A 16,393-nucleotide genomic window follows, 5' to 3' on the forward strand; every position below is an offset into this window, starting at 1 on the left:
TTAGAGGAAGAGGCGAATGATGAAACATATGTATCTTGTCATTGTGCATTTGGTTCCATTTTCTCATATGAAAGCAACTCACTCAATGATGGGTTCGAAAACCATTGCTTTGTATTTGAGCGAAATGGAAGACCAAAGAGATCAAAGGTGTGGCCAGGAAGGGGAAGATCGAACAATGCAAATTGCCAGCAAACTATGAAGGCCCAAGGGATCAACCGTCAATGAAAGAGATAAGTGGCAACAGTAAAATGAGAAAAAAATGATCATTGTAGATTGTGCATCGAAAAGTAAAAGCTTGCACCTAAGCTACATGAGTTAGGGTGTGGATAACCTAGTTGTTCGAAATTCGAAAATGGATGACAAAGACCAAACAAATGGAATGATACAAAAGCTCAATTCTTAGCGAAAAGCTCTTTCATTTAAAACAACACGATCCACTTGCAATTTTTTCTTAGCTTCTGAGCTCCTGGGACTTATGTGTACCTGGCCTAAAGGTAGGCCCAATATCACCCTGATAATAGAGGGCATGTTATAATGATAACCCTTGAAATATTGGGAATATATGTTGTTATTAATTGTTATTTAAATAATAATATCTCAGTTATTATTATGAGGGATATTAATACAACCTGTTAATATATCCCTTATATCAATCGACTTAAAGGGTTTATATTTACATTATTTTATTATAGGGTGTAATCAATCAATACCTTTACTGATTATTATTTAGTATTATCATATTATATATTCTTTTTTATTGACTTAAGCGTTGAAGAATCTTTGTAAATGAATTTATTTTTCTTTCAACAAGTTTTGGATTAACACCACTCTTTTGTCCATTGAGGATCTCTCATTCCGTCTAGGAAATCACTTAGCAAATTTCGATAAAAATTTATTTCCTTGATTACTTTTATTCCAACACCTAATTATTATTTTAGTGAAAACAATTTTTCAAGCAATGTCTACTCCAAAATTATCAATTAAAGATATAACAATATTTATCAATTTTTGAGAGTCAGAGAGTATTTGCATATCAACTTATCCTTTGCTTTTATCAACAAGTTTGGATTAACACCACTCTCCTTATCATTATCATTGAAGATCTAGAGAAAGAGAGTCTCAAAAATCACTCGACAAATTTCAATAAAAACTAATTTTTTGACTGCTTTTATTCTAACACCCAGTTATTATTTTTGTGAAAACATTTTTCGAACAATGATACCCAAAATCAAATAATTAGAGAGAGAGAATAGGACAATTAAATTATTTCAATCCATATATAAGTAAAATGTACATACATTTATCAAAGTCAAGTATATAACCTTTCTCCATCTTCCTCTCTAAACAAGTTAACTTAGATTTATAACTAAATTAATACAAATAAATTTTAATTCTACTTTTCCACATCATTTCCGGCTTTTTCACCCATTTCCCAGGTCAACGTGTTCATTTGTTGTAATTAAATTTTGAAGTAGGCAATCAAGTGTTTTGCAGCCTGTATTCTACATAACAATATGATGAACACGTTAACACAATGAACCTATTTAAATAAAAATTTGGTGGTAAATAAGAACATTTAATTAATCAAAAGCATATGTCAAATAACTTTTGTTTAATATAGTTCTCAACCTACAAATTTCGTGGTGGCACATAGCGCATCAGTGACTAAGGTGAATCTTTATTAAAATGATCATGTCAAGAGAGACGAGGTACTTGACCCCCACAATGAATTGCAACAGTGATTCAGGAGTTATCATTTTTCAACAGTTGTGAAATCCAGTCCCCTTTCTGTCCAAAAAGGAAAAAAGAAAAAAAAGAACCTTGTTATTTATATAAGAAATGTTAAACATAAATGGTCATCAAATTATGCTCTTAAATTCAAGATATTCCTAGAGAGACGATATTTAGTGTAGAATGGTTAATACAAGGAGAAAAGAATTTTGCTGCAGTACAATAATTATAAATATGCCTTTTGTAGTTGTAGGAAAGAGAATATATATATGAAAGGAAACAACACATTGAAAATTTGAAACCAATGCATAGGCCAAAGTGATGGTTGCTCATAGTTTAATGGCTGTTATTTCTTAATCATAGCCAAAGTTTAAGGCTCTCTTCGTTTGATCGGATAGTAACAAATCATGGATCTACAAAGATGGATGAAAAAAATTTTCCCTATTCTTATTAAATGATTCAAGCGGAACATCAAGACGGATTTGAAGATATATAAACTCATTTTACTTTTATGTCCTTTTTACATTATATATAATTAATAATATATGCAGTAACTAATAATATATTTGTATATAATAATATGTATAATAATTTTTATAATTAATTAATAATAATAAAAATATATATAAATATTTATAATAATTAATGATAATTACTATATTGTTAAATTTTAATATTTTTAATTCATTTCATAATCATTTAATTTTATTTTTATCCTCAAGGATATTTTAGTAATTTTTAAATTTTTATCTATTAAAACTTTTTTTTAATCTATTACATAAATCAAATCACTCACTAACTTTTTTAAAATTCATCTCCAAATCCACTCTTTTTATTCTCTAAATCTACTCAGAAAACACACATATTCATTTACTCAAGTCAACACAAATTCATCTTCACACTCTCTTTTAAATCTATCGTATAAGTGAACAGAGCCTAAATGAAGTATCAGGGGAATATAGTCATTGCTGAATTATGATTGCAGAGATACAATGCTATAAAGATGATATTAATATATAATACACCGATTTATACATGGTTATTACATGTTCTTCTTTTAAAAGTCATATTCGGAGCGACAAACAAATTTAAATAGGAAACCAAAATATCATATTCAATTTAAAATTTTAAGATAATATGATTTTTTTACATATATATTATTCATTTATATCTAATATGAAAATTTTAACTTACCATAAATTCTTAACAGTCTAAATATAAGGTAGTTATAGTGTAATCAATCAACAGTTCATTTTGACGTAATTAGTATTAATTCACGTGTAATCTACCATTTATGAATAAAATATTTTTATATATAACTTAAATGGTTATTAAAAAATAGTAATATTTTAATACTTAAAAAGAATAATAATTTGACAACTCAAAATATTAATAAATTTTATTTTTTATATAAAATATTAGTATATATTATTAAAGCGAGTTATTAAATGAGTATTTCTTTTGTTGTTGGAAAGAGTAAAACTATTATTTTCCTATAAAAAAGTATTATTTCAAAGCTGATGCATTAAGCGGTAATCATATAATCTTAACTACTATTATTTGATACTAAAGCAGGAATAAAATTGTAAGATCTAGTTTTCTCAAGTTATTTTATCAATGTTCGTAATTAGCTTGATGGATATATGATTTACCTAAATAAAACTGGCTAAATCGACTTTCCAAAATTACAATAAAAGCATATAATTAAACTATGTATTGATATAAATGATATCAGTGTAATTTGTTTCAGAATTTGTATCTTTGTTTCTTGAATACATATCATATCTACTTCCTCCTTTCTTAAAAGTCCTTTTAAGTACTTCCACTTGTAACTCCCTCCTAAACTTCTGATATTAATACTAATTATTTCCATGTGACACCTTACATACCCCAACACTCATCTTCCCCTGTTTTCTATCTCTACGTTCTAAAATTTCTAGTTTCTTTATTATTCCTTCCTCATCATCTGAAAATGTAACACCTAGTGCTTTTGCTATATCCCACACTCTAGCACCGTCTGACCCTCCCGAAACATTATTATTTTGCCAAAATAGTCTATTACAATTAATAATGTTATCATCAAATAAAAATTTACATATAGAGTGAATTACTAACCTAAGAAGCTTCCTTTTCTCTATCTTCCCACCTCCTTTCACTTTGTTTTTCAATGAATGTTGCTTCTTCTTGCTGGACTCGCCGATCCAGAATTGGTGTCGGGCCAAGAATTCCACTGGATCCATATTAGTTTCATTGACCAAAATCATGTGATTGTTGGACTTTCTTACCTCACACTCTTGCTGCTGTGACGCGATTACGGAATCCGTGCAAGGAATAGCTTCGCTTGTGTAGTCCAGACCTTCTATAATTTGGTTGCCACTATTGTCCACCTTACTCGAGAATTTCATGTGGTCTTCAACCCCTTTGCTACCTTGCTCCCCTTGTGATGATTGTGACCTGCAAAATAAAGAATTTCGCTCTAGCCCTAACTGTTTTTGGTTGCAATCCTTGGTCGCATAAGGAAACATTCTTTTTGTGAGCACCACATTAGAGGAGTCTAGTATTGTATTTACTGGGCCCGCTGCCATTTGATTATCAACTTGGTTATCTATTGACAAATTCTGCGCGCACCCCCCTTGTTGATGTTGGGCTCCTTTTTCCTTTAGCCCACCTTTCAAGCTGCATTCATCACTCATTAATTGTTTGCAGAGTGGGCTGTCTTTGGCATTACTGTCATCGTGAGTTGTTTCTGACTTTCCATACTTTGCACGATTTTGGCATTCTACACCTATTACTGATTGTGCACCTCCTAGGTTAGATTCAGGCACTGCATTAATTGTTTGCAATCCCCAACGGTAAAAAAATGAGCCGTTGCCATCACCATCAAGCTTCTCCGATGATTCATGGATTTTCCGATCACCATAGACTGCCGGCGTTTGCACTGTGCGCTCCTCATTCTCCAATTCATTTCCATTTCTCAACAGGATTTCATTTTCACTCCATTCAGCTACTGAACTGGATATGTTCATCCCTTCACATAAAGAATTGCTTTCTAAGGAGGAATTACACTCATTTACACAACAAGATGGTCGTGATTCTACAGTGGATTCTACTTCTAGAGCCAAATTATAAACTTTCCCATTTATCTTCATTCTTTTCTCTGCCCAGACATTGCAACCAATCGAAACTTTAACAAGTAGTCTTGCATATTCTAAACATTCCCAAGATACAGTTTTCTCATCCACGGTTATCAAGGTCCCTAGTGTAGCCACTACTTTGCCAAAGCATTGTTGTGACCATAGATTAAATGGTAGACCCCTGCATTTTACCCAGACTATCTTATGTTGTAATATTTGTGCAGAGTTCCATTGAGAGATTGATTCAAAATTTAATTCCCACCATTCCTTGTTTTCTTCGATAAGCTTCTCTAACTGTGTTCCATCCTTGTCCTGAATCAATATTGCATTGTCCCCCATGTATTTTACGCTTAATTGGCCCAACCCTCCCTGCATCATTTCCTCCATGACTGTCTTGGTTTTTATATAGTTATTCACCCTACCAATGTAGCACCCTTCAAGCCATTTGACATCTGCCTCTTCAGTCTCAAAGGAAATTCCTTTCCATTGTTGTTGCTTATTTGTAGGATTACTCTGAGAGGTTTTTACAGCTTGTGCGTACGTTTGATGGCATTTTACTTCCCTCCAAACCGGCCTTGTTTTAACTGTTGTATTAATCCGCATAGAAGGAGATGGTTGAACCTTTTTATGTTTCTTTTCCCTCTCAAATCTAGGCTTATTAACATGCAACTTTGTTGATCCAATCATGATGGAATCCAGTTCGCGTTGAAGCCTTTGTACATTCCTCACATCATAAAACCTTACGAATCCATACCTATGGCCCCACCTTCTAATCTTCTGGGAATAAACACCTCAGCAACTCTTCCCCAGCGTTGAAACACTTTCCACATATCATATTCACCATAATTAAAGGAAAGTGGGAAAAGAAGTACGTAGTGATATTTCTTTCCCTGTTCATTAGAAATGTTTTAACTCTTATCGGACGGTGAATGTCGTTTCGGAATTTCAGCAATATGGACTTTCTGTGATATCGAGAATGGTGTTGGGACGAAGGTGTTGCGAGAGCGACGACGAGGTGGCGTGGTTGTTTCAGAACGTGTTGGAGATTAAGATTTCTCACAAATATGTGGGGACATAACAACGTAGAATGGGTGAGCAAACAAGCAATGAAAAATTCAGGGGGCATTCTAACAATGTGGCATAAGGAAAAATTCAAATGCGTGAAGCAAATAGTACGGGATAGGTACATAGGGGTGATAGGACATTTCTACAGCAGTAATAATGTCAATCCAATTCCCGTAGCCATATTTAATGTATATTCCTCTTGTGAATTCAATGAAAAAGTAAGCTTGTGGGAGGAATTAGTAAATATAAAGATGGGGGAAGAATGTAAACAATGATGTGTGTTGGGTGACTTTAATGCGGTAAGACAAACCAGTGAAAGAAAAGGACAAAATTATAGAGGTAGTATTGCAATGAGAGAAGTGGAAGGGTTTAATAATTTTATAGAAACGACAGACTTGCTAGACGTCCCGCTAATTGGAGGAAAATATACATGGTATAAGGATAACAGTATGGCAAAGAGTAGAATAAATAGAGTATTGATTTCCCCAGAGTGGTTAGAGTATTGGCCTGACAGCAAACAATATATCAAAGGTAGACAAGTATCTGATCACTGTGCACTTCTGCTTAAATCGGTTACAATGGATTGGGGACCTAAGCCATTCAAATCTTTAAATATATGGTTTTCGGATCCATCCTTTAAGAACACGGTCAAACAGTCTTGGGAGTCTTATTTTGGGATAGGAAATTCAATGACAACTTTAAAAGAAAAGCTAAAAAAGCTTAAACATGATTTAAAGGCCTGGAACAAAGAGGTATTTGGAATAATAGGACAAAAGATACAAAGCCTCAGTTCGGAAATAGGGAAGCTAGATCAGAAGGATGATGAAAGTAATTTAGATGAAGGTGATAGATCAAGACGAATGCACCTTCTAAGTGAGTTAACATTACTCCTACAGAAGGAAAGCTCTCTGTTAAATCAAAAGGCAAAGGTTAAATGGCTTGAACAAGGGGATATAAACTCTAAATATTTCCACTCTAAGATTAGATGGCAAAGAAGCATGAATGAGCTAAAAGGAGTGGATATGGATGGAGTGTGGTGTGAGGATCCAGCTAAGATAAGAGAGGAGGTAAGAAAAACCTTTGAAAAACGTTTTTCTGAACCCAAGAGCCTGAGCATTAATTTACACAATTTTGAATTTCCAAACCTTTCAGAGAATGACAATAGGCATTTAACGAAGGATCACTACAAGAAAAATTGGTTTTAGTAACTAAATTATTGGTCACTAAAATGATAAAATTAGTCACTAATTCAATTAGTAACCAATTTAGAGTCCAATAGTCACAAGTAGCTAAAACATAGGTAGCTAATATTAGCTACCAATTTAGTTTCTAATTTAGAACCCAATTTAGCAACCAATTATGTTGAAACCAATTTAGTAACCAATTGTATAGAAACCAATTTAGTAACGCAATATTTAAAACCAATTTAATGACCATTTTATTACAAACCAATTTAGTAACCATGTTATATAGAAACCAATTTAATGACCATATTATATAAAAACCAATTTAGTTACCAAAAATATATAAAGATAAAAAATGGTCACTATATTGGTGTCTAAATAATGATAATTTGTTTTTAAATATTTTCTACTTTCTTATTTGTCTACAAAATCTTTCATATTTTATATTTAATTCTAAATTTGATATCATTATTATTAAAATAATATATCAACAATTAAAATTTATTTTTACTATAATTTAAATTATTCATTACAATATTTAATAATAAATTCAAGAATTTATACCGTGTTTGATTTTCTCACATTAAATTCATATTTTACAATTATAAAAATAAAAATATTTAACAATATATTCTTAATATGAATCAAAATGTAATATATTTAGAAACATATATGTATGTATGTTACATAATGAAGCAGAAAATCCAAACCACTACCACAGGAACACTAGTTCATCATTGAAAATTCTTCTATGCAAGGAATAAAAATCTAACAAAACAAAAAATGAACATATCAAAGCAAGAGTTTCATTTTATATATATAACATACCCTGTTCATTCATGAATTCAAGTGCAATAGTTGTTAAACACAAATAATCTCTTACTCATGTTGGAGTTGTAAGAATAACCAAAGTATTAGTTGTGTTATATAACCTATAAGCACAATTTTTTATTTGCCGTCATAGTTCCTCTCAAAACACCTTCAACATTTACTTCAAACCCAATTATTATCTACCTGTGAAAAAACATAAAAAAAGTATTAGAGATTGAAATTTAAATAAATATATATATATATATAGAGAGAGAGAGAGAGAGAGAAAATAATGAAACAAAATTACCTTGACAAGAACTAGGTGGTTGTGTTTCATCTTCTTGAGTTTACTCAAAACTTAGTGGCATGGATTGACGATTAATACTATTCATCCATTGTCAAATCATTGCATTGTTTTCCTCAAACAACCTCTCAATATTTACAATTTTGATTCGAAGTTCATCTCTTTCTTGCTTAACTCCTTCAAGGTCTTTTTTAAGTTTTTCAAGCTATTGACTTTGAATCCATCCATTTGATGAAGATGTGCCATGATAATAAGGCCAACCTCTAATCACAGTAGATTCCATTCCAAGGCCATATATCCTCCCATTCTTGGTTCCAACTACATCACACCAAACATCTAATTCATTTGGTGGAGTAATTCCTTGTGTAGATGCACTTTGTGTTAATTCTTCAAATTTTCGTGTAAATTCTGCCTATTAACATAAAAGCATACATGAACAAAATTTCATTGTGATTAGTTCATAATTTTAAAAAATGCCTACATTAATATTTGACAAGAGAAAATACAAATATAACAATGAATAGAGATGGTTTATGCCATAGCACTAGTGCATTCCATTTATACCAATTAGGGGACTCACTGCCAGACACATGTCTCAATCTATTAGTTATTCTATAACTCACTAGCTAGATATGTCTTTATACAAGGTCAATCTTTGGTGTGGATTTTCAATAAAGCACTCCAAATAATTTAGTATTATCTAGTTTCAATTTTGCTTCTTAACTACATAACTTGTGTTGTAATCAGTCCATAACTCATGCCTTAAATTAATGTGTAATCAGCTAATATCAAGAATGTAATATCAATAAAATCTCAAAATTGGAGAAAGTTGTGGAATAAATATACAGATTAGAAAAAAAAATCAAACATAATGATAGCTTAACCATTTTATTTTACTAGATTTTAATTGTCTTTCCTTCACTATGAGATTTTGGACTAATTCTATCTTCAACATCTTACATATTTACTCTACTAACCAGGAATATTTCATATTGAAAAGCCCATAGCATCCCATAGTCAAATATTTTATTTGAACATTGTGTGAACCGATGAAAGAGAAGAGAGAATTTAGAAATGCATTTATTGAACGACAACAAGAGAAAGAATTATCCCACAAGGATTTCCCCTTCTCATAGAGTTGTTTCTTCCCCTAAAACTTTTTAATTATCTGAAAAATTCCTTTCACACTTAATCATTTCCTCCGTACTTTATCTAACTGATTCCCACTAACCAACTGTTCTAACCGTCTCTAACTACTTTTCTTCCCCTGTGTCCTAACAATACCATGTTCTTTTTAAATTCAGCAATCCTTATGGTTCAAATCCTGGAAAATGGAAATGAAATAGATACACGTCTGACAGATAACTTTCCCACTGCCTTCTTCAGTTGGAAGACACGAAAAACATAGTGAATCTAGGCTTGTTCTAGGGGCCAAAGTTGGACAGTAAATGTATCTATTTTTTGAGCTTGAAACAGAGACCATGAACTATTTTTTTCTTCTTCTTTTTCTTGGTAATATTAAGACTCGTGTATTATAAGAAAAATATGAGTCCACTACATAACTCTTCTTTTTATGCAAGAAATAAACCTACCATGATACTAAGAAATAAATTGAACAAAGCAACTAGTAACATTAGTTTGAAACTAAGGCATAAACATATGTAGGTATCTATATTGGAATGGCTACAATCATATATTTTATTAATGAATATCAATAGTGGAAATAACCTTTGAACTAAATGAATATGAAGATCATAAAAGTGTGATTTATTACATTTACTTGCTCTGATTTTTCATCCACCCAAGAGTTGTCCTTACGCCGTTGGTGTGTGTGACGAAACAATTCTATTAATGTTGGAGGCATTCCATTCATCTTTGCCTACAAAAAATAAAATAAATTTTACACAGTTATGCACATTTATAAAAAGAAAGTAGTTAACAAACAAATTACCATATTATATCTATGTTGAGATGTGGTAATAGAGCCACATGTGTGAAGAGACCCTCCAAAACTTCCAAAGTTAGAGGCCCGATTTTCCTTTCCAGTCATGCTTTTTATTTTAAATTCTTTAGATTCCAAATGCTGACACAATATATCCCATGTGCTATCTAAAATCCAATTTGGCTTAGTATTGATTTTCCGAGCCTTTTGTAGACTACTTTTCATGATTACAACACCTCGCATTTCAAAATTTCTTCTTGCCCATCTATGATCCGGTGGACAAATTGAAAACTTCTTCTACAATAAAGAAACAAAGTTTTCCATATGTAAGACTAATATAGACATGAAAATTAAACTATATAATTAAACAAAGTTAATTATATGAAACAACCAGTAACTCTCCAAACCACAAGTCCCTTTGTCTAATTGGTATCTTCTTCCATGATGGCCATGGCTCATTATAATGACTTTTGAGGATATCACTAATCCAATTAGCTGCAAGGCATGAAGGTAAGAATCTGCAAAATGACATGTATAAAGTCATAATAATTATAAAGTATTGAAATAAGCCATAAATTGTTGAAAGTATATGTATACCCTTGTCCATCAAGGTTTAAAATTGGCTTGAAAACATTGTAATTTGACTCAGATGCAACAAATGTTTCATTTGATCTAGGACTAGTTGCATTTATTGTAGAACTAGTTTCATCTGATTTGGAATTAGTTTGATCTGATCCAAGATTAGGTCTACCATCCATAGGAGTTGGATTTGGATTTGTTGATTGCACTCCTTGTACCAAAGGTGGAGGTGCACAATGAGATGTTTTGAATGATTCATTAACATTTGGATTTGAATTTGAATTCAATGCTCCATGAACTAACGGTGGAGGTGCAAATTGAGATGTTTTGAATGATTGATCAACATTTGGCCTTGAATTTGATTTCAATGCTCTTTGTGCCAAAGGTCGAGATCCAAAATGAGTTCTTCTAAATGATGAACCAATGGATGGGAAAGCAAAAAGTTGAGAACTCCAAGTAAATTGTGAAGGACGTCTTGGTTGTCGTTTGGTCGAATGGCTTGTAGAAGCAACTTCTTTACCATGCTCTTGGTTTGACATCTACAATAACCATAATTTGGATATTTTTCCACAACTCAAAAGTTAGCAATAAACATAATTTGGATATTATAGAAATCAACAAAACATAATGGAACAAAATAGAAAAGAAAACAACAAAAATACAAATGAAACATCACCTTTACACCAGCAAAAAGAAAGTGATTTACTCATCACTATCATCATTGCTACCATTAAATTCATCATCAAGTTTATTTTGAGTTTCATCATCTTCAGAATCATACTCAAATTCACTTTGAGAAACAATTTCTTCTTCCTCTTCTTCCTCTTCTTCCTCTTCAATTTGCTTACTTTCTTTTGAATTATCAACAACTGCCATATCTACTTCATCTAGTTCCTCATACTCTTCTCCATCAACCAAATGAACAAGTAGCTCCTCATTTGTTGTGATATTAACATTAGTTGTTGATTCTTGGTAAGCAACTTCTAATATATATCGATCATCAACTGTACATCTTGGTTTGGTTTTAATGACAACCTACCAATCAACCTTTTCTTTTATTTTTTCAGGATAAGGTACATAATATACTTGAATTGCATTTGTGGCAAATATGAAAGGATCAAAATTTGAATATCTTCTATGAAAATTAACCTCCACTATGCCATATTGGGGTTGAACTTTTATACCATGATTAATTGTATTATCAAACCACTCACAGTTAAATACCACTAATTGCTTGGTTGGTTCTCCTGAGTATTCTACTTGCATAATTTCTTTAACAATACCATAGTAGTATTGTTCACCATCATCCTTTACACAAACTCCACAATTGATTGTTTTTCTACCAATACTCCATTCTTCCGTGTGAAACTTGAAACCATTGACAAAGTATATGGGCCAAGTATGAACCTTTTTTTGAGGGCCCCATGCCAAGTGATGCAAATATTGATTTTGTACTAAGTTATTTCTATCATGAACCTATAAATAACAAACATTATGTCATTAATTTTCAAAATTAATAAGATTAGTTAGGAGAAAATAGCAGAATACTTACATATGTTCGAAACCAAAATGGAAATTCGGACGCAATTCTCCTATCAATATCAGTTCGATTTATATTTGGAATAGATGCTTCCAAATATTGCACAAAGTATCTGTAATTGTATACACTCTTATATGAATTACAAGCAATTATTAACAAAATAAATAAATGAGATATAATCTTAAACTACTTACTCAATATATGGTTGAACTTCTTCACAATTAAGCAAGACATGTAAATGCACAGCAACTAATTCTTTTTCATCCAAATAACGACTGTTACAAGTTCCTGCTGGACGACCAATATAATTGAAAACAGATAAAGTTTTCTGACTCCTGTCACTTTGACCTCCAAAATCATTTCGACTAACTTTAGTTCTCATTGATTGGACATGTGGCTCAAAATAATATGAACAGAAATGAGAAGTCTCCATGCTTAAGTATGCCTCACAAATAGATCCTTCGACATGGGATTTGTTTTTAACCATTCGTTTCAACCTATTCAAGTACCTATCCAAAATCATATTGTTAACTACTAAACTCAAAAATAAGAAATAAATTCTATTTACATTAAATGAAATAAACAATTACCTCTCAAATGGATACATCCATCGATATTGAACAGGACCTCCTACTCTTGCTTCATAAGGTAAATGAATAGGTAGATGCTCCATGGAATTGAAAAATCCAGGTGGAAAGATTCGTTCCAACTTACATGTTGTAATGATGATGTTCTTTTCCATTAATAACAAATCATCCACTCTCAAAATTGTAGAGCACAAATCCTTAAAAAACTTACTTAATTCAGCTATAGGATTCCACACTTGATAGGGAAGTGCACGAAAAACAATAGGTAATAGCATCTCCATTAATACATGGCAATCATGAGTTTTCATCCTAAACAACTTCCTTTGATCTAGGTTTACACACCTACACAAATTTGAGGCATACCCATCTGGAATTTTCAACTCACTAATCCACTTGTAAACAAAACTTCTTTGTTCGTTGGACAAAACAAACTTTGCTTTAGGCTTTAATACTTTTCCACTAGGCAGAATATGTAGTTCTAGTTCCCTTCGTTTACAATACTCCTTCAAGTCTATTCTTGCCTAAACATTATCTTTGGTCTTATTTTTTATATCCATAATAGTGTTAAAGACATTATCAAATACATTTTTCTCTATATGCATTACATCAAGATTATGTCTTATCAAATTGGTTTTCCAATAAGGCAACTCCCAAAAGATGCTTTGTTTCGTCCAATTATGAGACTCACCATGTTCATCACATACACAAGGACTGACTTCAGTGACTTTTGGAAAAAGACAAATTTGTTCCCATAATTCATTCCCAGACAAAAGGTGTGGAGGTTGAGACTTTTCAATTCGATTTTTATAAAATGCATCCTTATTTCTTCTAAATGAATGGTCTATAGGCAAAAATTGACGATGGGAATCAAACCAAGAAAATTTTCTACCGTTTTTCAATCTAAAAGCCTTTGATTGGTTCATACAATATGGACATGCTAATATCCCCGATGTACTCCAACCAGACAACATTCCATATGCAAGAAAATCACTAATAGTCCACATTAAGGCAGCTTTCATGATAAAATTTTCTTTTTTCGAAATATCATATGTCAACACTCCAGTCCATAATTGTTTTAACTCGTCAATCAATGGTTGCAAATACACATCTATTTTACCTTTCGGACTATGTGGCCCAGGGATGATCAATGTCAAAAACATAAAGGGAGTTGTCATGCATAACTCTGGAGGAAGATTATAAGGAGTGACAATTACCGGCCAACAAGAATAAGGTGGAGTCGAGTTATAGAAAGGTGAAAACCCATCAGAAGATAAAGCTAACCTCACATTTCTTGGTTCAGATGCAAATTCAGAATACATTTTATCAAAATGTTTCCAAGCTTCACCATCAGACGGATGACACAACACCCCAGGTTCTCTTCTATTTTCATAATGCCACCTCATATGTGGAGCAGAACTCATAGAGGCATATAATCTCTTAAGCCTAGGAATGAGAGGCAAATAATGCATTCTCTTAATAGGAACCTCTTTGTATTTACCCCTACCAACACCTTTCATTTGAAAACGTGTTTTATGACAAAATTTGCATTCTTTCAATGGCATATCTTCCATAGTGTAAAATAACATACAATCATCAACACAACAGTCAATTTTTTTTGCAGTTAAACCAAGTTTTGAGACTATTTTTTTGACCCTGTAGAAATCTTTAGGAATAATATTATCTGTAGGATGGGTCTCTTTCATAAGAGCTAATGTTTGATCACATGATCTGTGAGACATGTTTCCCTCTAATTTAATTGTCAAGAATCTGACAGCAAAAGATAATTCAGTGTGATTATTACATCCAGGCCATAATGGTTTTTGGGCTGCATCTAATAATTCATAAAATTTTTGGGCTTCTATATTTGGAGACTCATCCATATTTGGAGATTCATCTATTTCTTGATCATGACCCATTTCATACTCTAAACCAGCAACAACATAAACCATGCTCTTATATTTATTGAGGTGTCTCTCTTGTGAGCTAAATATAGTAGGACTAGTATCTACGCAAATAGTTGGGTCACTTTCTTCATGACATGTCCAATACCAATATTCAGGCATGAATCCTTTTTTGTAAAGATGAACTTTAACTTCTTCAAAATGGAAGAATTTCAAATTTTTGCACTTAGAACAAGGACATCTTATTTTCCCATTTGACACATTCGTTTCTTGACATGCATAGGACACAAAATCATCTACTCCTTGTACAAATGCATCAGTATATCCCCTCCTATCAGGCATTAATCTATTATACATCCAACTTCGATTTTGAAGAATATTCATAATCTGTCATATAAAAGAGTGCATCATTCAACTATAATAAAGAAATTAAAAAAAATGAGACTAGATTTATTAGAAAGAAATGGAGAATGATACATAGAAAAACTCTTATCAACAAAATAAAACATATTAATAAATCAATTTGCCAATTTAGGAAACTTACCTCATCAAAGGTGTGGTCGTAAGTCAAAAAGTTAAGTTAGGAGCTCAATGTTCTGAATAATGATTTCCTGCAAGTTCAAATTGCTAAATCAATTTTGTGAATTGCCTAAATCAAAATAAACTGAGATATAAGAGAAAAATACATTATGAAAATACTTCAAATAATTTGTACATGCGAAAAAATATATAATTAACTCATTATAACACTATTTTTTATATAATATTTTGTATAAAATACTTTTCACAACAAATTTTGTAAGAAATACTTACGAATTTTATAATTTTGTAAGAAATAATTACCTATGAAGAAATTGCCTATCAATTAAAATTCTTATAAAAAATAACAAAAAACAAAATTTTTTCTTGTATCTATATGAAAACCATAACACCTTTTCTTTCTCACTCACCTTCCCACGTAACCTAAGCAACCCACATGTTTGATACCCATGTTTGATGTTTCAACAAAATACCAATTTCATGACAGGTGTATCTCTTCTATCATTAATGTTTTGGCATTTATCACACAATGCCCTCCTATACTATTCTTCTCTTCTCCTGCTACACTTGTTTCCCCCTCTTTTCTCTACCAGGAATATTCATCAAAAATACCCACCAATCCAAAACTATTTACATCTCTAGAATTAGAAATATCGAACACCCTGTCTTCATACCTCCTCTTCGTCTTTCCCTAATATAAAAATAACTTCGTCTCAACAATACCTAATTTCATAATAAATATGTGTATTTAAGTGTATAAATTACATTTTCGATACTTTAGATTGTGATATTATGTAATTATCAAATAATGAAAAGTTCATTTAAAAAAATGATATAAAAATTAGAAATGGAGAGTAGACAAATGAGATAGATGATTAAGATCGAGTATATACGTAAAGACAAAAAATGAGACATTTTATATGTATACTTAATCCCGACACTGATTTAAGCTAGATGAGACATACCCAACTTACAGCTGTAAACTCCAGAATAGTAAAGGATAGAGGCATAAAATATTTTACATTGTTTATTAAATCTATCCAATAAATTTAGAGTATTACCTGGCCTGCTGGCAC

At 31.7% G+C, this 16,393-nt stretch overlaps 2 protein-coding genes across 2 annotated transcripts; one reads left to right on the forward strand and one right to left on the reverse strand.

Annotated features, from left to right (window-relative positions):
• The first annotated feature begins 6,379 nt into the window (after positions 1–6,379).
• Positions 6,380–7,103, forward strand: LOC114165485. Its single transcript, XM_028050097.1, has 2 exons — positions 6,380–6,997; positions 7,083–7,103. Exons 1-2 carry the CDS (start codon positions 6,380–6,382, stop codon positions 7,101–7,103), a joined length of 639 nt encoding a protein of 212 aa, XP_027905898.1.
• A 4,348-nt stretch (positions 7,104–11,451) lies between these two features.
• LOC114165486 lies at positions 11,452–15,119 on the reverse strand. The gene is made up of 6 exons (XM_028050098.1): positions 13,565–15,119; positions 12,880–13,111; positions 12,484–12,798; positions 12,302–12,401; positions 11,899–12,225; positions 11,452–11,784 (listed from the first exon to the last, which is right to left on the reverse strand). The coding sequence occupies exons 1-6, from the start codon at positions 15,117–15,119 to the stop codon at positions 11,452–11,454; spliced, it is 2,862 nt and encodes a 953-aa protein (XP_027905899.1).
• Positions 15,120–16,393: the final 1,274 nt, after the last annotated feature.

This window comes from Vigna unguiculata, chromosome 10, assembly GCF_004118075.2.
Source record: "Vigna unguiculata cultivar IT97K-499-35 chromosome 10, ASM411807v1, whole genome shotgun sequence".
NCBI lineage: Eukaryota > Viridiplantae > Streptophyta > Magnoliopsida > Fabales > Fabaceae > Vigna > Vigna unguiculata.